The 24,626-nt window shown below is 31.3% G+C and overlaps 1 protein-coding gene across 6 annotated transcripts in view; it reads right to left on the bottom strand.

Annotated features, from left to right (window-relative positions):
• The window catches only part of LOC143225246 (uncharacterized), a 160,940-nt gene that overhangs the window by 8,664 nt on the left and 127,650 nt on the right, over nucleotides 1-24,626 (bottom strand). For 4 of the 6 annotated variants that reach the window (XM_076454333.1, XM_076454339.1, XM_076454313.1 and 1 more), the window contains 4 exons: nucleotides 19,796-19,898; nucleotides 13,692-13,865; nucleotides 1,284-1,439; nucleotides 672-986 (listed from right to left, as the gene is read on the bottom strand). In XM_076454333.1, coding sequence (XP_076310448.1) covers nucleotides 672-986; nucleotides 1,284-1,439; nucleotides 13,692-13,865; nucleotides 19,796-19,898 — 748 coding nt within the window. Of the gene's footprint in view, nucleotides 1-571; nucleotides 987-1,283; nucleotides 1,440-13,691; nucleotides 13,866-19,795; nucleotides 19,899-24,626 lie in introns of those variants that run through there. The other 2 variants (XM_076454351.1, XM_076454344.1) reach the window with 1 other exon arrangement.

Here is a 24,626-nt window from a genome sequence, read left to right as displayed (position 1 = left end):
AAATAAATGTATTCCTTTAATATATATATATATCAGTAGTAATTTAGATATTGTGTTTATATGAATGGTTAAAGATAATTAAGTGTTACAGATTATTCTTGACTTTTTATAAAAATGAATTTTCTGCCTACTTATATTGATTAAGAAAGTTTTCACTTGATTAATTTCATGCCAGCATTTTACATTGATAAGTACAGTTTTCTCTGGCTATAATAACAATTTAAACAAAGAAATCTGTTTCATTGATGAAATTCAAATGTATACAATAGCAACTATGAAATATAATGTAAAATATTTTAACACCAATGAAATTGACATAGTTCCAAAGGATTGAAACAGACTGTGTTCATGAAACAATTTAGATAGAAAATAATATATTGGAATATTTAATGTAATTGGTTGAAAAAAGAAAAGTTAGAGTTTGAAACAAAAGGTCATATTTCATTGTTACAATTTTTATACAAGCCAGGCCATGATTATGTTAATACCTATACTGTGGGATGTAAACTTTTATTGTCAAACTTGTTACATTTTACAAGGCACATTAAAAAAAAACAGCATTACAAATTAAATGTTTATTATTTATTTGGTACACAGTAGAAAGTATATAATGAGTATTTTTAGAACTTATTATCTGCTAGTTTAGAAGGTAGTCTGAAGTTTTTTTTTACCATTGGTGAAGTCATACTTGTAATGGAAAGAGGAGGTGGACATCTATATTTTTCCAACTGAGATATTCTATTATGCGAATTTGAAGGAATGCTTATAGTTGAAGATGACTTGCCACCTTCGTTCATATGACTTACTGGACTATAAGTTGGATATGCTCGTCTAGATGGTGTATGTTTGGGATTATATGAAGGTGATGTTAATGGATGCAAGGAGTAAGAAGTTTGACATCCTGCAAGCATACCAGATACTTTGTGATGGTTGGAAGAACAAGTGTGGAAGAGGTTTAAAGCAGATTGTATTGTGGCAGTCTCATCCTGTAAAATATAAACAGGTAATATAATTCAATCATCAACCTAGGAAATTTCACTGAAAGAAAAGAACATGAGAAAAAGTTCCTTTCATATACTCATTAAATTACAAGATACAACTATATCTTAAAGAATGTTTTTATTTATGTAAATAATATCCATATTTTTTTTTTTACTAGAATCAAATTTACATCGTAATGCATTTTTATTCATCACTTCTGGAACATTTTTGTGGTCATTTTATTTAAAATAATCAGAAGTTCAACTTAAATTGTTTACACACATTTTACAGTCTGGGCCTACCTTTATGCTTCTTTTTAGTTCTTGGAACTCTGCAATGGTAGATGAGGTTGTGAAAATTGATCCCTCTGTGGCAATTAAGCAAGTTTTATTTTGGAACCTAAGGTTCCTGGCAAGCATATAACTTCCGACCTTCACAATTCCTTCGGCACTTATGCTCTAAACACAGAAGAAATTAGATGAGACGAAAGTAAAATTTTACAGAAGTATAAAAATACTTTATTACTGTTAAAAATTGTGTATTAAATATTACATTGAAAGTTGAAATGCTAGTAAAATAAGCTTATAAGACAGTGGTAAGAATATAAATTACATAGATAACTTATTATTAACTACTGTCTGTTGCAACAAGAAAAATAACAGCTTTGCTACAAATAAGTTATATGTGTGTATATATCAGCTGATGGTTCATGAATTTTTCTGTATTTTAATAAATGTGAAGTGTTGTATACTTTGTTTGATGTGACATTAGTTGAGAAACATACACTTCACACAATGAACAACCTAATAAACAGTATTTCATATTTTAATTAGAAGTGTTTATATTTTACCCTAAGAGAAACAGAAATTGAACTTCACCAAATAAACAGCAATTTAAAATTTACCTCAATTCTGGAAGAAAAACAAAAATTTATTACCCAAAATTGAACATTAAGGAATAAACAAGTAGCAATACTTACACTTTACCTTAAATCCAGCCAAATATATGCTAATAAACAAGATAGAAGATTAACACATTACCTAATGAGCAGTAGTTTATAATATTTAATAAGCAACCAAATCTACAATTTACTCATTAATTAAAAGCTTACATTTCTCCAACAAGCAAAATTTCACTTAATAAACAGTCACTTACATTTTTAAACAATACACAACAAATTACAATTTAATCAGTTGTACTTCTCATTAAAGATACGTATTAGGTCTGTTACATTTTTAAAACTACATTATATATCTATTCTACTAGGGATTTCAAGAAATAACAGTGAATAATAATACTAATAATAGTATTCCAATAACAATATATTTGTCAAAGCTACTGCCAACACAGGACTTACTAACTAACATGACAGTAATTTAGGTTTATAAATCAAACAGGCTCCACAAGGGCCTGAGAGACAACAAGGGACACCCAGAAACTGTTGTTTCTCTTCAGCTCCAAGTTTGAGATATGGCAAGAGTGGAATTGATGTGGAATGTGTAGTACATGTAGATAATTACTACTGATAATATAGTACATGTATAATTACTACTGATAATATGTATTTTTAATTACTTACTGTTGTGAGTGGGTGTGACTTTCTAGCAAGTTACCTTGAAAGTGTCACAGAAACATTGTACCAAAGCATTGTAAGGGGAGAGCGGGCAGGACAGGCAGTGAGAGGAGTGTTGGTAAGGACACCCATGGAGACTTGAACAGGGAGATGTGTATTGTAAAATGCTCTGATGGACTGATGTAATTAAAGCAGTATTACAGGAAGAGCTTAGTTTAACAAAACATTAGTATAGAGATATTGTTGCAAAACTAAATTAGTTGAAATTTAGGTTGTAGAAAGGAGATTGTTAAAATTACCTGAAAACTTTGTTGTGGGGAAACCATAGTACCTCAAGAAAACCATTTTCACTGGACAGGTGTTGAATCAATAAACCTGTCCAGTGCCTAAAGCTGAAAAAAAAATGCAGAATAATATGTGTGATTAAAGAATGAGAGTGTATGCTTAAGTTGTGATGTTTTTAATCATACTGAGGAGGGAGAGATGTATATTTTGCCCATGAAGTTGGGGAGGATGCTAGTGAAGCAGATTCTTTTGTTTGTGCATTTCTTGTTGGTAAACAATTCAAGTACCATGTGACTAGTTTGATAAGGCATTCTTTGAGAAGCAGAAGTTTGGTCAGAGAATATAAATAATTTGATTATATATAGTTAGGGAGTCTGTGTGCTATCTTGATAGCTCTGTTTTGGAAATTTTGTAATTGTTTATACAAATTGTTAATTATATTGCATGTTATGGGATTGCCATATTCAAGGTGGGGTGTAATGTAAGCTCTGTAAATAGCTATAGTAGATTTGGCACAGCAATCCAACACAGTGGTGGTTGGAACATTATTTATGTCACCTGTTACAATAACAATTCTTATGGCATTTACACCCTTCATAAGGTAGCAAAGCATGATTATAATTAATTATGTTCATTATAAGATTAGTACTCACCTATTATATTTTTAAACACTAAATTCCATATCTAGATCCTTAGGTATTTTTCATGGATTAGAAGAGTGTATAATAATAGTATTCCAACCTTACTTTATTTATCATCTTTAATATCAATTTCAGTAATCAGTTATCAACACGGTGTTTTTCTTTAAGTATAATGTTAATTTTACTGCTATGGATAAAATGTTACCATTCTTAGGACTACCTTACTGACTTTTAAGTACATCTTATAATCTGGCTGGGTGAAAAGTATGTTATGCTAATCTAAAGAGATTACAAGGGACAGGCAGCCCAACTTTGTTTCTGCAGTTGTACTCTTCACCCTCATGATGCCCAACCTTAATAATTTTGAAATAACCTCCATTCCCTGTGAGATAAGGGCAGTTGCATAACATCAAGAAAACCACATTTAGAAACAATGATTTCTAAAAGTTGATAAAACTACACTTGTATTAAAGACACAAAGCTCAAATTGACTTTCCTTCCTGGGGGGAAGGGGAGAGAGCTATGAGTGCTGAATGTTGCTTGGAAACAATCCAAGAAATATTTTCATTATGAAAGCACTAAAATCAACCCAAAACTAATATTTACCATTAAAAAAACATTTTAATCAATGAAATTATATGCATAAAACTTTTTATTGAATATTTACAAACTTAAATTTTTTTTTCTGTGTGAAAGAATGATAACATGTTTATTTTCATATTTTGTAAATTAACATGATGCAGTTTTGCCCTCTTAGTAATGGGTGTACTAATCACAAAGTAAGGTATTAGTAAAGACTGTGTAAAAACATGAACATATACTGACCATCCAAAATAGACTGTAGTCTATCATGATAAAAATATACCATATATTTACTGAAAATATACTAGATCAGTAGTTCCCAAACTGTGCACTGCAGGATATTTCAAATTTTCAAGGGAAACACAGTGATACTGACATCTGTTGGACACCACATAAACTACTAGCTTGAGGTAGTTCACAGTTTTAACATTAGATCACACTACATTCCTTTCGATGATGTTCTTGAATGTTTGAGATATGTTTTTGTTCACTTGTACTTTCGACTAGGCCAGTAACTTCTCTATCTCTCTCATTTCTTAGATTTTGTACATAAATACCTGTTGACTCTCCAGGTCTGTCAGTAACTGAAGGGTGTTGTGATCAAGTGTCTGCAAGGTCTAGAAAAGTTCAGTGAATTATTTTGTTGATTTTTAGTCTTTGTGCATAAAAATGGAAATATTTTTGAACACTAATAAGAAGTCTAGGAGTAAAGAAAAGGGTGGCAAACCACAGTACAGTGGCAAAGTTGTGAAGAAATGGAAATATGATGATAGTTATCTAGATTTTGGTTTTACTTCAGTAGATGTCAATCATGAAGTGTGTCTGCAGTGTGTATTATGTCTAAAAGTTTTGGCTCCAGAGTGTATGCTACCAAGTAAACTAAAATGCCACTTAGTGACCAATCATCCTAACATGGCTAGTAAATCCCATGATCACTTTTCCAGAAAGTTAAAAGAATTGAAAGAACTAAAAGGTACATTTTTGAAACAAGCATCAATACTAAGCAATGCTTTGCTAGCATCCTGCAAGGTGGCATATAGAGTTGGAAAATGTAAAAAGCTTCACACCATTGCAAAAGAACTGATTTTACTGGCTGCAGTGGATATGATGAGCATTATGGTTGGTGAATTTGCAGGAAGACTGCTTTCAAAAGCATCTTTATCCAACAATACTATCAGTAGTAAAATCCAACACATGGCCATAGACCTCAAATGATAAGCTAATTGAAAAAAATGAAAGGGAATGAATTTGGTTTACAGCACCTTGTCCTAAGTTATGAGCACTGATCCTCACTCCCCAAACTAAGTGGATAAGAAGTACTCCACTTGCCCTTGAAATTATGGAAGGTGTGGAACTTGTGTTCAACCAAGGGCTTGGGATGGAACCACTTTGCATTTGGAATTATGAGATTATAGTAGATTACCTTCCATGAACAATATATAAGACTGATATTATTCAAAGAGAAGGACCATACACTCCTCAATCAGATAGCTTTGTGTCAAATCTGAACTGAATTAAGAGTAGGCTCCAGCAGAGGCTGGTGTCACTCCAACTGACATCTAGTAAAAACATCCAAAGACCCTAATTGGAGGGCTCCCAACTTCACCCTCCAGTAGTCTGGGATGGGAAAGTAAAACATGTTAGAAAGTCTTGAGGAACAGTGTTCTGGAAACTATGCAATAGGTGAACCAAGTTCCCTAAATTTTTAAAAGCAAACCAATCTCAATTTATTTAAACCTGAAAATCAGTAAGGAGAGGCAGGATTCCCTTTAGCTTTACTCATGATTGCCCACGAGTGATAGTCCATAATAAGGTAATACCATCCATTTGGTACCTAGATGATCTTACGAAACACCCCATTTTGACAGAGCCTTTGCAACCTGTAGTAGTTATAGTGAAAGTAGTTACCAGTTTGGAATTGAGAATTCACGTCTGCCTGAGCAACACTCACTGAAGAGTGTGATTCAGTAAAAAATTAAGGGACCCTGAAAATAAGAGTAGACATGCACCTATGGTTAAAGTATAACTGATGTGGTCAAAATAGCTACAAGGAGTAGTAAAAAACACTTAGAAGAGGAAACTGCCCGATTATGTAAATAATGAGATCAGAAGATATTACAGGTAATCCATGTACAAGCCCACACAATGTCTTCCAGAGAGCAATTCAATTGGGCAGCTAATGACAGAGATATGATGAGTCTGGTGAGATGTAACATGCAAAAGATTCCTTTCCTGTAATGATAATCCACTACAGGCCATGTGAATTAATTTGTGAAGCTATCTATTCCTAGTACCTTAATACGAGTTAGTAAGAACCATATAATGCTTGAGGGCCCTAGCAGGACATAACAAACAATCAGGATAGAAGCAGTCACAAAGGTGAGATATGGCTGGCAAATGGATTGGTGAGAAGGATCTTTCCCCTTCCCTGTTTGCTAGTGTCTTGGGAAGATCTATCGGGGTAAAGCAGAATAAATGTGGAATGATAAAAAGAGTCCTATACATATGGATTGCAAACAACTCTGACTGACAATGTTCACAGACTAACAACAACAGAAAATACAATATAAGAGAAAGATGAAACAAAGAATGTGAAGCTAAGGGCTCAAATAGAGGATGAAACAACATACGCAAAACGCCTGTAAAATCCCAATTCAGTAATTTAAAATGTTTGGGTTGAGGGATACAAAAGGATATTACCAGACCTCATAGAACTGAGGATTCAAAAACAATTTCTGATATTTAGAATCCCTAAAAACAGTAGATAAGGATACCTTATATAAAGCCAACATATATGAAGCAAGATCCTTCTCAAATACCTTAGTTAGAAAAGGAGAAATGATAAATATCTTGGATGAAGAGGGTTTTAATTCCTTTTAATACACCATTGATAATAAATATTCCATTTACATTGATAAATTATCATGGTGTGCCTTCAGAAAGATTTAGTTAAGTACAGAGAAATTTTAAAAATTAAACCATCATGTCAGGCAAAGGAATGCATAACTTCCAAGTATGAATATAAAGATTTCAAACATCTGATCAGAGACTTCCAATGTAGAAGAGGTAGATATTCCTGCAGATACTGAAGAAGCAAACCAATAAGGTGTAATCAAGAGAACTGACAGGGAGTAAAACAAACCACTGTCAGAACACAGGGCAAAAACTGAATCAGGGGAAAGGCTTACAGATGTAAACCTGTTCAGTCCCAACTGAACATATATACTTGAATGTGAGGTGTTGGAGAACAAAACAACTGCAGTTGAGAATTCCAATGAGTACCACAAAGGAGAAACAAACTGAGAGCAAATCTACTGAAAAACCTTATGATGTAGCATCCATTATGTTGGAATATTTGCAATTAATTTAACTCCATCACTCCTGGAACATGACATGCTGAAAGACTGATACAATGGGAACAAGTCCAGCAAAGAAGATGGAAGGTATGAAAACATACCTTGAGAATGTGTACCTCCTTTACAAGAATTCTAAGATACAACCATGGAGTTTTCAAAATGTATCATGAAATTTTTCCTTTAAAAGAGAGACAGACCTTGAACCATTGCCCAATTAACTGCAAAAAGTTTGAAAATGTTGATATAGAGAGTAGAGTCATCTTATGTGCAAGTAATCTGGAACTCCTAACCTTGAAGATAAGCTCCCCATCCATGAAGAGATGCATTTGTGAATGGATGGATCTCAGGACAAGGAGGTAGAATGGGTACTCAAATAGCAGTGCTGCTTCAATCCAATCACTATTTGCAATAAACAGTGTTGCTCAGGAATAATGAGACAGAATGATCAAAAAGATGGAAATGCATGATCTACTGATTTTGCAGTGACCACTGAAGGAACCTCATATGTGCTTGCCCCAAAGAAATGAGAGGCTTTTGGGATGTCAACATCCCAAAAAAGAGAGAGCTGCACAGTAGGAGGTGGAAACAAATAAAAGTATGACAGTTCTCTCCATGGCTTGAAGCATCATAGCAGTTGGTTGAACATGATTTAAGTGAGTAATGAAAAATACACCAAAATGGGCATGACATTAAATTGGTGATAAGATAGATTTCTTTTATCTGAGAAGGAAGCCTGATTTTGTGACTTCTGAGAGGAGAATCTGAGTTTGTTGTTCTGCTAATTGACAGAATGGTGCCAGTCATTTGTATAATGATGTGTGTACAGGCCCAAGGAATGCAGGTGAGGAGAAAACCTTTAACAATCCTGCAGAAGACATAAGGAGCCCCAGAAGAGCCTGGAACTGTAACACCAAACCCTTGTGCACAAATCTAGGAAAACTCCAGGAACATTCTTCAATGGGAATATGGAGATAAGTATCTGTAACATTGAACTAGGTCATGCAGAGCCCTGGTGCAAAGTGTCATCATGGACTGAGTCGAGACTGATTGATTGATAATTGGAAACCAATCTTCTGTCTTCTTGTGTACCATGAATAAATATAAATAAAATCCTGAAAGAACTGGATTGATCTTCTTTATTATCTTTTTGATTAACAACTCTCTTATAGCTTGGGCTCCAATTGCATGGATCTGTTGGATATGAAATGGCAACAGGTTGAGCAGACAATGGTACAAGTTATGCTAACTGAATGACCAACTCTGAAGTTAGAAATGGAGAAACCATGGGTAGCTGGTGAAAGAACTCCAGATGTCTAGGAAGTGATGTAGTTGTGCTCCCACTCCTCCCTCAACCTCAGGGTAGTTAGACACAGTTGTCATTAATCTATCAAAGCTGAAGATCCTTAAGAATAATCACAACACTTTTAATGGTATAATTAAAATCCATGCCAAATGCTTTATTTAGACAAAATGATTACATTATCAGGATGAGATGCTTATATACAAGTACCTAGATAGAAGGGGTATTGAAGTTGGTGGAGAAATTTGCAAATTAGAATTTATCTAAGACATCCAAACAGAGTATAAATGACTGGAACAAGCATTCTCTATACTTAGATGGGAAAGAGTGGAAACCTGGGAGATCAAGAAATAGCTATAGTGTCAATGAATGATATGTATGTTTTGGAAATTTGGTGTGCTTTTTTTTACATGCCTAGAGTTTCCACTTCTTTAGTTTTATTATGCCCATGTGTTGTTTTTGTACTTAGGTTTCTTAAAATTTCTTCACTTGTTTCTCTGTCTATGCTATTCTTTCAAGTCTTTGGAATATCCACATATCAACTGCTTCCAGCCTTTTCTTTGTAATTTTATTCATACATTTAATTACACCAAGTCCACTAACCTTTAATAGAAGCAATACTAAAAACACACATACTTCTTTGAAAATACTATTGATCACTGACAATTAAGACATTCACTGATCTGCATGATTATGGACTGAAAGGATGTGTAATTTCTTGCTTTCCAAGCTACCAAGTAGTACTGATATATGATGCAAGTGGAACATTATAGAATTATTTTATTAACAAAACTCAGGATGATCATGTTAATGAAAGGTTATTGTGACTACTTGCTCTGTGAGTTCCTGAATGAATGTTCTTATAGAAAAAGGTTCCTAATATTTTATGAAAATCATCCTGACAACCTATCTGATTGACTAGAAATCTGCATAACATGTACCTGGCATTTTGCACTTATCTGTGTCTTCATTCATTTGAAGTGACTGTTTAAATCAAACACCCAGATTACATTACAGCTACTACTGTTTGTAGCTTAAGCAGTTAACTGGAACATTATTAAAATGGTTCCTGTGATAAATGGAGGCAAGTGGCATAAACTATTAAAGTATTTGATGAACCATAATGGCAGGATAGGCATATAGCAGTAGACATGTATATAAAGACTCACACAGTCGCATTATTGTGAAAATGAGACAACAGTTTTACCTGGGGCCTCAAATACAATTTAAGCTGGCATTTCTCTTAAGTATAAAGCAGAAAATATTTTTATTTGTTCAACTTGAAACACAATGAATAGTTGAAATTTTCAGTAAAACATAAAATTCATAACAAATACACACACACACACACACACACATAGTACAAATAGTTTTTTTTTATTTGGTTATGACAGGATGTTTTCAGATATGCTGATTGAAATGTGTTAATAAGCAAACAGCTTTAATGCATATTTTCTTAATATTGTCCATTACAAAACAAAGTTTTAAAGCATGAGAATGCAGACTGTAAGTGTAATGGGAGAGATGGAAGTCAACTTGTGGGGTGATATCTTGTAATTCATGTCATAACTGTTCTGAAGCTGTTACTAATTAAAGCCCAGCCAACTTTTGCATCTGAATTGAGCTTTTCAGTACTTAAGATTGATTGGTTGGTTTGGCATTTTATGGCACAAAGCAACTTGGCTATCTCCACCTAAGAAATTGTACCTAGGGTATAAAGTACTTAAGATGAAGTTACAGTAGGGGTCAGTCTCTCATTTTCAACTGTGACTTAAACTTGAATCTTGTTTGTGAAGCCTCCCTTTTTTTATGTTGTTGTTGTTAATATGGATTCCTTATCAACATATGACACCTTACAATTGCTTGAGGATGCCAAATAATTATTCTATGGCAAGAATCAGGAAGATCATGGAGACTGAGCATTATTTCAGCTGGAGGGGCTTGGCCTCCAAGCAGTTGAAGAGCAGGAGTTGGCACCACTACTGACACTCAATAAAGGAGGTGAAAAATAAACATGAAAAGGGCCTAGCCAGTAGTGAAATTGGAAGTTAGGGTGTGTCATATCCAGGAGAAGATAAATGTGTTAGCATATCCAACCAAACTGTTATATTACTGAGATTTTCCTGATGAATATCAAAGTCTTGGGAAGATCTTAATATTACAACCTTCAGCTGTAGGCAACACAGACATGCTAGATGATTTGTCTGACAATCCCTACCATCATGAAAGAAGCCTCAACTTTCTCAGTGTATAGGCCAAGATACTTCTGAGAAATGTGTGCCACCATGATGAGTGAGGAAATACCAGTCAAGACTTCTGAATACAACCCCATAAGAGCTGAGAGTGGGATGTCCTACCTATCCTACTTTAGACCATATTCTAACACTAAAATATAATTATCAGGAGTTGGTAGCCAAAGGAACTTGAAAGATGATCACTTGAGCCAAAGGGCAACTTCTCTGTCATGGTATGAGGAGGAGATCTTTGTTTTAAGACCAAGTAGACAATATATATGTTAAAATACTAAAATAATATTTATTAACATTTACTCTCAACTTAAAACTTTTTAACCATTGGTTCTATAACATTAGTAGCAGCAGGTCTATTTGTAATCTAACTTAAGCATTTAGCCTACAACATAAGCATAATAAAAGACTTAACTGAAACACTACTTTGTAAATTTTATATTGCTTTTTGTTGCAATCAATGTTATAAAACTTCTGAATTAAACTATTTTGTTCTTATATCATTGAAGTTATCCACGTTTTTTCTCTCACAAATCAACATAAATATTAAGCTTTCAACAAACACTATAACTGTCCTAAAATAATCAGAGGATAGTTTTGTTGCTAAGTAATGATGTATGTTATTCAGCATTACCAAAAATGAGTGTGAAAGCATTCTTGATGGAGTGACAAAGGAAATAAACCTTTTATAGTTAGTGATTATAACTTCTAATTCATTCTGTGCATCTTTATAAAAGTTTTCAAGCATTCAGTAAGTGTTAAGTCTTTTTAGACAGAAAACAGAATTTTTAATGAAGCATTTCCACTAAAGATGTTTCCATGAATAAATGGAGTCAAAATGTTAACTGCTTCAAGCAACTTACCTCATAACCATTTTGTGCTTGTTACAGTCTTAATGCAATTACTCTTAAATTAGTAAGAATGTGTTCACAAAATTTATCAGTAAATGTTGCAGGGCTTTCATACACAAAATATTAGATTTTTTAAATTAAGTCTTAAGGCTTGTTAGGCAATGTTTTTCTCATACTATTTTTTAAAAGGTTGCCTTATCCATCATGCAAATTAATTTTCATTTTATGATTAAAAATACTTTTATGCATCAAAAATTTTGAAATTTCACATGTAAAATCCTTATAATATTTCATAAAGCTATCTGAACATTTCTCAACAAAAGAAAATATTTTGTGCTACTTTCACAACCAAATCTCTTTGGGTTCAGTTTATTTGATCAATACCATAATCACTATATAAAATTAGGAAATTAAAATAAGTTATGCTTCTTTCATTCAAAAATGACTACAGATTACAAAATGAAAACCTAAATGTTTAGACTAAATAGCTTGAAGCTCATAATATTACACATTTATTATTTTTATCATATTGACATTTCAGTCATGCCTGGCAAACAATACAGAAGTTACAATGATGTGGCTCAAATGCACCAGTGTTACCATATCCAATGATATATAATTGACCTTCAGTTTTTACAAAGTAACCTATCTTGGTTGTGTTTCAGTGTACTAGTAGTTGGTAAAATACAGTCACATTTCAATTATCATAAATTGTATATATATACAGATTACTATTTACAAGTTATTCTTAAACTTATATTTCTTGGACCATAGAACAGTAAATAAAGAAATAAAGCAAACAATTGCCTCTTCTAGCTATAACCTTTGTACTCAGTTGCTGCTTGTTGTAGCTCGCTCAGCCTTAAGAAATTTCACACATGAAGGGTGTAAAATAATTTCTTTTAAAGATTTAATATATCCATTTAAATAACCATAGTGTCATAAATTAATACATCAATACCATTATCATTTATCTAGTTTAATAAGAAAACTCTATCTGTATCTAGAATAAATATGAATTCTTGAACTGCAGCAAAAGGTTTGTCTTGAAAGAAAGAGAGGATACTGTTATATTTGAAAATGGTTGATAAAGTCACTAGTGAGACATTGAGCTTTTGATTGGTTATTCATGCCACATATATAGAAGTGTATGAAGGACTATTTCCAAAAATGGCAAGAGGTGATTGAGGGCCACCGAGTTTGATTCACTAAATATAGTGCTAGCTCAGCAAGCAGAAAAGATTAGTTTCTTACACTCTAGCTTGACAATATTAGTAATTTGAATTCCAAATTTGTACAAAACCATATATTATGTATTTTGATGTTATACACACATCTAATTTGAACCAGTTCTGTATTTAACATACCACATAACACACAAAAATCAATGTTTAGGTTTGTTATTTTAATATTTACTTTTAAATTATGAAATTAAATAATGTTTAATATGAAAATTTGAATTATAATATAGTTTGATACCAAACTTAAAGAAATAAATTCATAAAATAGTACTTCAATAAAATTTTGAATGCAAGTCAATAAATGTGACAACATGGTCTTTGATACGAGCTGTCGTGACAGGTCAAAATTACATCATACTCTTAAAGATAATATTAAAATATATTGTTTCATACACTATACATTCTAATAAAAACTGTCCTAAAATATATATATATATATAGTTTTTTATACATTTCACTGGAGAAGCATTTAAACATGATATTAAAAATATAGGGCATCAGCAAGAAAAATGTATACTAGAAGTCTACCAAACACTTTAATACAGGTGATATTAAAATTTTAAAGTGACAACATTAAAAAAATATGTAGGTAGTAATTAAAATCCAAGGCAGCAGTAAGAAAAATATATACTTACTGAAAGTCCACCAAATACTTTAATAGAGATGATATTAAGCTTGCCATCAGTAAGAAGAATGGTGTCTGTTGCATTGTTGTTACTGAACTCCACACTGAACACAAGCCCAACCACATCTACTTCCTCCTCAAGTGGTTTGAAGTCTGGGTTACAAAGGTTTACCAGTGATATAGGCTAAAGTAGAAAATTACTAATTATATTTTATATTACAATTAACATTGTATGATAATAATGAATTCTAGCTTATTTAGTATTACCAATAATAGAAATTTCAATTATGATACCTTTAAGTATGAAATTAAACTTGTTTTGTGTAGACTGAAAGAAGCTAAACCTTAACAATACATATAATTAAAGCATATTTCCAATAAATTCTGATAAACCCATTACATATGTGTCATGTAAACAATGTTAGCTCAAAGTTAAACAGGAAAAGTACAAAAAATATCAAAGTAGGCTACTTATAAGAACGTAAATTTTTAAAAGTTAAAAAAAGCAATTTTAAGAATTTTGCTTTTAAAATAAAATGTAGATTCTAATAACTGATCACATAATATGTTCTCTTGCAAATTACTATGTTATCTGGATAAAATTATAGCTTACACTACATTTCAACAATTATACAAATACCATGTGAATTTATTCAGTTTTCATTCAATACAACTCACTCTGAATTGTATATTCATTCCAGAGCAAATAATTTCATGTGAATTTCTCATTATTTGCACTTAATTCAGTGCTTGTTTCAAATTGTTGAACTATTAGTAAATCAAACTAGATATGATTATTATAATAATATACTCTTTCAAATTGAAATTTCCACAGTAAACATCTAAATTAAAAGAAGTTTATGGATATCAAAATTAATCTGCAATTTCAAATCACTAACAACACTAAATACATAATGTTACACTGTCACAACAAAAGCATAGCTCATACTTAAGAGCAACCCTTTGAAACGCACATGACAATCCCATACCACCAAATTGATAAATACTTTACAGGAAATGTAATTAAAAGTCAGAACTTGTTTTGCCTGGTGAATAGGGCACTCGACTTGTAATCTGAGGGTCATATTACTAAACATGTTCCACATTTAGGGTTGCTGACAAAGCTAGTCAAGCAAATGTAAAAGTTGTTTATTTGTATACCAAAAAAGATGACCAAAATGGGATTAAATGACAAAAACGTCAAGTGTACACGACTGATAAAAGTTTAAGTTTGAGTCAGTACAAGCAAATAGTTTACATATAGCACATTAACCCCATGTATTTTAACTAAAAAAAATTTTATACAATTTTTTTCATTAACTAAAGAAAAAAAACATCATGAAATGTTTCAAATTGCAATGGGCACATACTCTGCTACCATAAAGGACAGATAGTTTATTCATTCCATTTCCAAATTTTTTAAATTTTTTTTAACCTTCCAGTTTTATATTTGTTTAACAATATTACAATCATTTGAAATTGTGAACTGTAGTAGCAATGGGAGTTACCATAATTTTACTTTTCAATAATTAGAATATGGATATATTTTTATTTGGGTACATTAAGGTAAACTTTTATAAAACTTTCATGAGTTTCCTTACTTTTACTTAAATATTGTTGTGAGTATAATGTAATGTTCTAACTTTTGTTAACCCCTGTCTTGGCATGATTATACCACAATTTATATTTTCATTTGATTACCCTGTAAGTAATGTATAAAACTGTGGTAATACAATAACATGCATTTATCAAAACATGTAGGAAGATTATCTCCTCTAGAAACTAAAGTGATGTTTTACTTTATAAATGCTTTTTATCACACAACCTTTGGAGCTTTTTGCTCATTGCAAATGTCTCTTCCTGTAGTCTCCAGTAGCTGACAAAGAAAACTAAGAAAACAGGCAATTAGGCTTACTAGAGTACAAAGACAAGTAAGTGCGACTGTTAAACAATATATACTGTATCCCTGTAATTCTGCATACAAAACTGCATTCAGTATAGTTTATACTCATAAGGTTATCCATGCATAATCAACCCTAGTTTTGAACTAATAGAACAGTGAAGGCAACTAGTCAGCACTACCTACTGCTAATGCTTGGACTTCTCTTGTATGACTAAATACTTGGATTTAGTTGCTACAGTTAGAGTGAACCCACAATACACTATGTTTTTGGATTCAAAGTGTGAGTACTGTAACCACTATGCTATGCCCAACCCATTTTAACATACAAATGGCAAATAATGATAAAAAGAAATGATTACGATAAAAAAAAAAAACATTAACTTATATCACAAAACTTTTTTAAAAGTATCTGTAACTTAGATATTTTATAGTAATTTTACGGATAAATATCTAAAAATTTCAATAGAAATTTCAAATATTCTAGCATGATAAAAAGTTGTATTTTATTTAAGTTTAAAATATTTATAATATAATTTCATGCTAAATGTAAAGTAATGAACTGGAAGAATAATTTATAAATAGGAAGTAACATGAGGGAAGTCACGAATAAGATGATTACTTGAAATATTATAGTTTAATTACACCTATTTAAATGATTAGCATATGTAATTTACCTGTACTGCAAATAGGGGTTCTGGTATCATTAGGTAACATTTTTAGCACATATACTTTATTTACATTTAGCCATTCCTTACCCAAAGATTGTGTCTGAAACATCAATGTTTTATTGGAGATAACCAGTATTACAACTGGTTGTCAACTATAACAGGATTTAGGTTTGTTTGTTTGTTTGTTTCTTTGTTTTGGAATTTCGCACAAAGCTACTCGAGAGCTATCTGTGCTAGCCGTCCCTAATTTAGCAGTGTAAGACTAGAGGGAAGGCAGCTAGTCATCACCACCCACCGCCAACTCTTGGGCTACTCCTTTACCAACGAATAGTGGGATTGACTGTCACATTATACGCCCCCACGGCTGGGAGGGCGAGCATGTTTAGCGCAACGGATTACGAGTCGCACGCCTTACGCGCTTGGCCATGCCAGGCCTAGGATTTAGGATGTCATGTACCTGGCTTACTAAAAAAAACTTTTATATGTGAAAGATATAACTAGTGCTAATTTGACTAATCTGTATGAGACTATGGATTCAGCAACTGCTTTATAGAGAGTCAATTATTTAATGGTTGTGCAAATATGTCAGGTGTATATAAAGATGTCCTGGTAGTAATCCACTAAACTCATGACAGAGCATATTTTGTGCACTATTATGTTTTTGGATTAAATCTCTCTGTTATTGACATATGCTGCAAAATACTTGAAGTCAATAAACAGCTGTATGCATTTATTAAACATTTCACCAGGTAGGATTCAAGAAAAGTTCTTCAATAACAATAGTGGTCTCTATATGTCTTCAGGTTAGTGACAGTGACATCAGCAGAAATGATTAAGACTGTAGTTCTAAAAAAGACAGTAAAATCTTATGGGACATTTCAGAAATTGTGGAAACTGAACAACTATAAAAATGTCGAAAGGACTACTAGGTCATACAGTACTGTGCAAAAATGTCAGGACAAAGTCAAAAATTAGACTTCAGGCTACTTTCAAAGAACAACGGAAGATGAATAACAAGAGAAGCATCAAAATTTTATTAATCTTCATATTTAGTACAACAGAAACTCAGTGAAAGTACTTGGGTTCAGCAAACAGTTAATATTTTGTGTGTTCCCTTTTGGTTTAATAATTGCAGACTCTTTTGGGCATTGGTTGCAACATACTTACCATCCTTTGGGATTCTACTTCAAATGTTTCTAACACACCCCCATAACGTTTCTTTGGAAATAACTTTTCATTTATCAAGTTTTTGATCTACCAAATCCTAGATCTGCCCAACTAGGTTTAAATCAGGGCTCTGTTGGGGCTATTTCATCATTTGAATGACTCCAGCAGCTTCATTGTTAGATAAGTAATTTCTGTATAGGTTGGATGAGTGTTTGAGGTCATTATCTTCTTAATAGTATAATCCTTTACCAATAATATACAAAATAAAATATTCCATTCTCACTGAGTCTTCTCAATATTGTAGATCTGGACATTTTTTGTCACCTGGTACATGATCATTTATCTCATTCTTGAAATTAGTGGCAGATTTCCTTCTGTCTCAAACACTGTATAATTGAAGTTACTTGACATAAGTATCAAGTTTAGTTGCTCTGCTTCTTCCTATCTTATTTTCAGTATCTTCATTCAAACAGAACCCTTAGGACATGCTCTTAACTAAAAGTATATGGAAATTCTAAAGAATTCTGGCTTGTTCAATTGTCAACAGGAATCAGTGAAGCATTAACACAGTGTTGAAATTTACATTCTTTAATGTCATGGAAGAATTAACCCTATAAAATGGGAAGAATGACAAAATATTCTGTTGCCCTAACACTTTTGCACAGTACTGTATGTTGCAAAGACTTGTCCAGTTTCATTTTTTCATATACAGTATGAAAACTCAGTCATCAAATACAGATTACTTTCTTCACTTCCTGGGTGGATCTCCTGTTATTAGCAAGTTTAATTATCTAATACTTATCAGACAACTCAGTTTTCACCTGAAAATACCACAAGTATATAGAAAAGAAAACAATTATAGTACCATGACATCATTATCTATTGCAGTTTCTATAAATGATATGTGCTAGTCTTTGATTAAATTCAAGATTTTATAAACTTCAAGTAATGATTAGAATGCAATTTTTTGACATCTAAGTACTCATGTCCACAAAGGAGAGTTTAGCAGCAAATGATGTTTTTGAGACGTCATTTAATGAACACAGGACTTGTATCCATGTTGCATTACATTGAGCTGCCTGCAACTAGACCACTCCAGTAATAAATACCTGTGAGGATTTATCTCAATAAAAGGGAAATATGGAAGCATGAGGACTATCAAGTCGGAATGAGGCATGGAAAGTCTGAACTAGGAAATAAGTGCCCACACAAAACATTGTACAGCTATATATCTTAGAAAAAAATGACAAAGAAATATCAGGGGTATTTTAGTGATGTGCTTAGGATGCCACCAAAATGTCAACCAAGATAACTCATAACAAACATGTAGTATGTTCCTCACAAAACAGCTTACATCATTATGCTTAAAAGTTTGTCAGTTTACTGTTAACATAATATAATACAACACTATCAAATAAAGAGGATGGTCAATGGAAACTCTCAGACAAACTGAAAGATCTACCATACAGTTTGTACAGCATGGTTGATGCAACAGAAGCTGTATGAGATTTGAAAAAATAGTACCATTGCTATATGCAATGTTTGAGGGCACTAAAGGACAGAAGCAGTAAACTTCTTTATAGTTTGGTAGAATTTTATTTCATAGGCATTTTGACTTTTATATTCTTATAGCAAAAACATTCTTCTAAATAAAACAATGAATTATTCAACAAAAAGGTTAATGACAGCAAGCAAATAAAGCTATAAACAATATCTTACATTTCAAAAAGAAAGCTGCAGAAAGCAGATTAAAAACAGTATTTGATGGCAGATTTCAAAATTTACAAGAACAAAATTGTTTATTGTCCTATTAACATTGTATTAATAACACATTTCTTTCAACAGGCAAAAATCAAATTGGACAGGAAAGTATCAAAAAGCATTTTTATCGTGGTAAAGTTATCAAACCTAAAAGACAAATTTTATTATCAAGTTAGCGAAACTACAAAATAGAGTTAACATAAAGAGAAAATTCATGTGCTAAGCCACCTTGTCAAAAAGAATTTGTACCTTTTATGATGCCTTTTATCATTACAGTGAAAACCTTCCACTTTTGCAACTAGTATAAGAAGCTTAATAAATGCATATATCTTGAATGAAAAAAAAATCTCTTACTTCTATAAAACAACATTAGGTCATATTGATTTATACATCTATACAAGGAAATTTACTAAAATTGTAATAATGCTAACTAAAAATAATTTATAAGTTTATTCAAATTTGTTTTGAGTCACCAAATCAAGTTAAATATTTTTTAACCTTATAATTCTACAAAATCAAAGGTTGAAATAAAGATAATTCTATGTAAATTCACAATCATGCAAGCTCTATAAAAGAAATTATAAAAAAAAGACAAAACAATTCTTATAAACTCACCTGTTTTGGAGAAATGACCATCTCTAATGTATCTTTACTTTTACTCAGTTTTTCTAATCTAGTGTGCCTAGTTGATGACAATTCTAAAATCTCATTTCTCTTCCTGAATAGTAAAAGGAAAAAGAGCCAATTAATTCAACTGAACAATGATATTTCCTTGTTCACCATAAACAATAATATTTTAATGCTCTTTTATTAGAAAATTTATGCAGTATTCAACAGAAAAAGTATTGGAGGATAATCTGAGATGCTAACAGTAGTAATATGTTTTCCCAGTTAAACTTGGAAAATTATTATTTGCAAAAGTGTCTAGAACATACAAAACAGATGTAAGCAAGGGAATTCTTAGGTGTCATGCACTTGCAGGTTGTAATTCAATAAGTGTTTTCTTTGACATAAAAATAAAGACACTGCAAAAACACACAACTGCAGAGATGTATTTGAAGAGGTTGATGATTACTGAAACCTCTCATCAGCTCTGTTATCCTGACTGGGAAGGTTTATGTGTCAGTTGTATGTGACAAAGTAAAGAGAAACAGAATGACATCAATTACCATGTGCAGACAACCTTTTTAAACATATGCAAATAACCAAGTACTATACAGCAACATGGAAATTCTTGGTGAAAAATTCTAATGTTTCAAGCTCCACTGACTACAAATGGAAGATCAAGTCTAAGGATGACCAAGAAGAATGCACATTTGATCAGATAATTGAACCATGTGAACTTCAGGTTGTGTTTTAACTTATAGCCTGCAAATGTTCAAGATAATAACATCTACCAGATTGTTCATGTTTGGTGAATGTAATGAAGTACTCAGAAATGAGCAAACTCCAGATCTGGAAAAATCATGAAGATAACAATGATCCTGGACTCTCAAGTAATGATGTCACTGAAATAGGAGTTCTGATCTATTGAGAAGATAAAATAATAACAAGAACTGAATATACTGACATTAGTTGCTTAATAGCCTAATGAAAAGGATAAGTCACATATCAATTACTTGTTAACACCATTAGAAATACAGAATAAATATAATAAATTTAACTCAATATTGTGTTAATTAATGATAGCTACTTTTAAGTTTCATTATGTTTTTTTTAGGAACAAGTGAATGGTTTAGCAATGGCCTTTGTAAGTTCATCACTTCTGTGCGAGTTGTTCATGTATGAATATGTACCACATGTACTAAGCACATCTTTGGTCAAATTCATTGTTTTGATGATGTATGTTAATTCGTTAAACAAGAGTAGATGAAACACCATCTGTTCAACTATGGAAGGACACTTATGCTACAAAAATATGGTAACTCCATGCATTCCTTACAAAACCTGGTACAATCTTATTAATGTTTATAAGTATCTTGTACACAAAGAATAGTATTATCTAATTATATCTATTTAATAAAAATAGTTATTTATCTTATAGTAGTTTGAGTACAAGGTGATTTGCATTTTAAATATATAAATACTTTTCTTCATCTAAGTTTTCATATTTCATTTACAACCTTTTAATTGAATAGCAAAATTTTTTTAAGCTAATTGTTTCTGGGTTGAATTTAAACATTTTATAGCTGGTCCTAAAAATAAAATCACATTAAAAGATAAGTGGAATTTACAAAATTCTATGTAATTGTAGTCTAATTTACATCAGCCAGATATGGCAAAATTTAAAATTTAGACTTGTAAAACATAATTTAGCTACCAAAAATAAAGGAAGCAGTTTTAGCAGAACATATAGTTAACAATCCTTGTTCCTGTAGTATTTAATCACATTGATTAAATATAATAATAATATATATCAACTAAACACAATTAAATAACTAAATTAACTAAATATAAAATAATTTTTAATTTAATTTCAAATACAAATGTAAGTAGAGAGGTTGTAGAAATTCATTTCTGGGATCCTTTTTTAAAAGAGATAACATGCAAGAGTACCATGTACATTAAATGTGAAATAGTAGGATATAAATATCACTATTTTTTCAGGTTTATTTTCTTTTTTAATGATCGGTCTATGATTCACCATAACATATAGATATTTTTATTAACACCTTGTGCCTTTAATAGTTTAAGTATTGTGTACTTTTATATATTGTTTAAATTGCGATTCTTCAATAAATATCTACACACAAGCACCATCCTACTGTTTGTAATTTTTTAACACAACTAACGTAACTCAGGAAAAATATAAGATATTATGGGGAAGTTATATTAATGAATAAGTGTCATTGTTTTGGCTCAAACCTTTAACAAACCTGAAAAATTAGAATAAATGCTGATTCAAGATTTCCTTATAATTCAATCTAAGTTAAAGGTATGATAATTAAAATCAACTGACATGTTTTTGTATGCTTAAATAAGCATAAAAATTTCAACAAATTATTTTAGAGTAATATAAATTGATTTTCTGTTTTTTCTTAGAACTTTTCCACAAAGTTCCTAAGGGCTATCTACTAACAAGAAAGCATAATTTCTAACAAAATGACATTCAGTCAGTTGTATTCACTATCAATTCTGACCAAACAGTAGGAGTTGACCATCACTCTTATCACACATCCTTAAGCCCTCATAGTCAAAGGCCAGGTATGCTAACCACTAGGCAATCCATGGCCTTATAACAGTTTAATTGATGATATTGATTAAAGTAAACAATGACACAATGCCCATAGGTAACATGATTTAACAATGTGTGATAATAAAAACGTTGTATCAGCACAGAAATAAATGCCCATTTTTAATACATGTTGTATGCAAAGTTAATGCTATCAATGAAATGAGATTTTAATTTGATACATATTTAGGGACCAATAACTTTGTGTTATTTTAAACACTCACAGTACTCCTTTGTACTATTAAAACAATGCAAAATGTATAATGATAATGTTTATACTAACCATTTATATCCATATATTTAAATATATATATAAATAACTTTGTGTTATTTTAAACACTCACAGTACTCCTTTGTACTATTAAAACAATGCAAAATGTATAATGATAATGTTTATACTAACCATTTATATCCATATATTTAACTCTAAATATAACTTTTCTTTATAGAGAGGATACACAATGAAAGCATACCAACTAACAGTTAGGTTTCTCTCTTTGAATTAAAAGAATTATTCAAACTTCAAAATGTAAAGTCTAAAATATTTAACAGTAGCAACAGATAATCAAAAGGCTTGGTATAACTTGGTTTTTCACAAGCACTGCACAATTCTGGAACACAGTATTAACTAAACGTTCGTGGTGCCAGTTTGTTGAATTGACTTTGTACTGGAGAAGGAATGCTAACTACAGTTTTAAATTTGCTAAATATGACAAGTGTTTAGTAAAACACACAAGTATTTTATAAACAAAAAACAGATATAGTATAAAAGTATTTGCACCCAAGATCTCTATGAACTGACAACATCAGTCAGACTTTGACTAGTTGGAGTGAAAAACATTATTTGTGCAAAGAAAAAATTACTTTTGTTCACTGTACAGTTTGCATATTGCACAACTTCTAAAATTTATAAAATGCATCTCTATTTAGTATTTTTGTATACTGTGTATTTGACACTTTTTTTTTTCTTTTACAATGAACTGTTGCTAGATCAGCAACATAGGGTCAAATTAATAGCTGATTATTCTTACATCAAATTCATAATACCATGTTAAATGACACTCTGTAAAAGGCCATAACATGTTCATTTAGACCCCCCCACCATAAAAAAAGGGGGGTTTAACAGGCAAAGTTAGAACAACACAGGACAATTTAAATTTTATGTATACAAGATATCTTTATAAAAGTGATAAATAATAACCAAAAGTGAAATATTCAGAATTTTATCCAGGTGAACAAATTTGAGACACGAGAGATCTGGGACCAGTTAGGACCTCAAAGTTGTAGATGTTTAAAGAAGTATCTGAATACAAATAATTCATAGCACTCCATCCTCTGTATATCTAAAATATTCAACATTTAAATCTACAAGAATTATATTAATCTACGTAATCTGGTTTTGTTACTATACAAACTGTTGCTTCTAAGCAAATACTGTGATATTTCTATTTCTCACACAATTATATTTTAGTTTACTCTGAAATCTAGCTTTAATATGCAGTCTATGAATTTTTTAATTTAACTATATTTGAATGACTAATAGTTTTAACCATTTCCAGCTGTGTATAATATGACAATTGTAAATCAAAAACACTTTTCTTGTATTTATACACAGTTCAATTGTTTCTATAATAAATTTTCTCTTCTAATAATTCTATTTCTAGCATCTAATTGTAACAAAAATTGTGTAGTAGCTTTTCTTGTCCCTAAACTTGTTTTTGTAGTAATTTGCAATTTTCATAAAGTTCAATGAAATGCATTCTATATGATCATTTGAAAAAAAATCAGTTCAATATTTGAGACAGCAGAAAGCAGTATTACTTAGTTAGTGTGTAATTTACATAAACAAAAATAAAACAAATCAGTATGCTTTTTCTTCTTTCATCATATGATTTCATGACAGAAAAAATGTTAAAAAATAAAAATAACAAGAACAGCAACAGAATGAAATAAATGCCTATATATATATTGCCTACATATTAAATTTCAACCTCTGTAGATTCTTAATTATGAAATATTTATCTTTGTTAATCAGTTCTTAAGTTTCTTTAACTTATTTATTGTTAAATACTACCAGGTATGAAATACTGTTTAGTGTAGGCATTATTAATTAATTTATTTTGTGAGTGAATATTTCATGACTGTTGGTTTTTCATAACAAAAAGAGTTAAAAGTTATAGTTATGACAAGTTTAGTTACAGAACTTGGTTAGTA

The sequence above is a fragment of the Tachypleus tridentatus genome, chromosome 1, assembly GCF_004210375.1.
Source record: "Tachypleus tridentatus isolate NWPU-2018 chromosome 1, ASM421037v1, whole genome shotgun sequence".
Lineage (NCBI taxonomy): Eukaryota > Metazoa > Arthropoda > Merostomata > Xiphosura > Limulidae > Tachypleus > Tachypleus tridentatus.
This window is presented reverse-complemented; position numbering and strand designations above follow the sequence as displayed.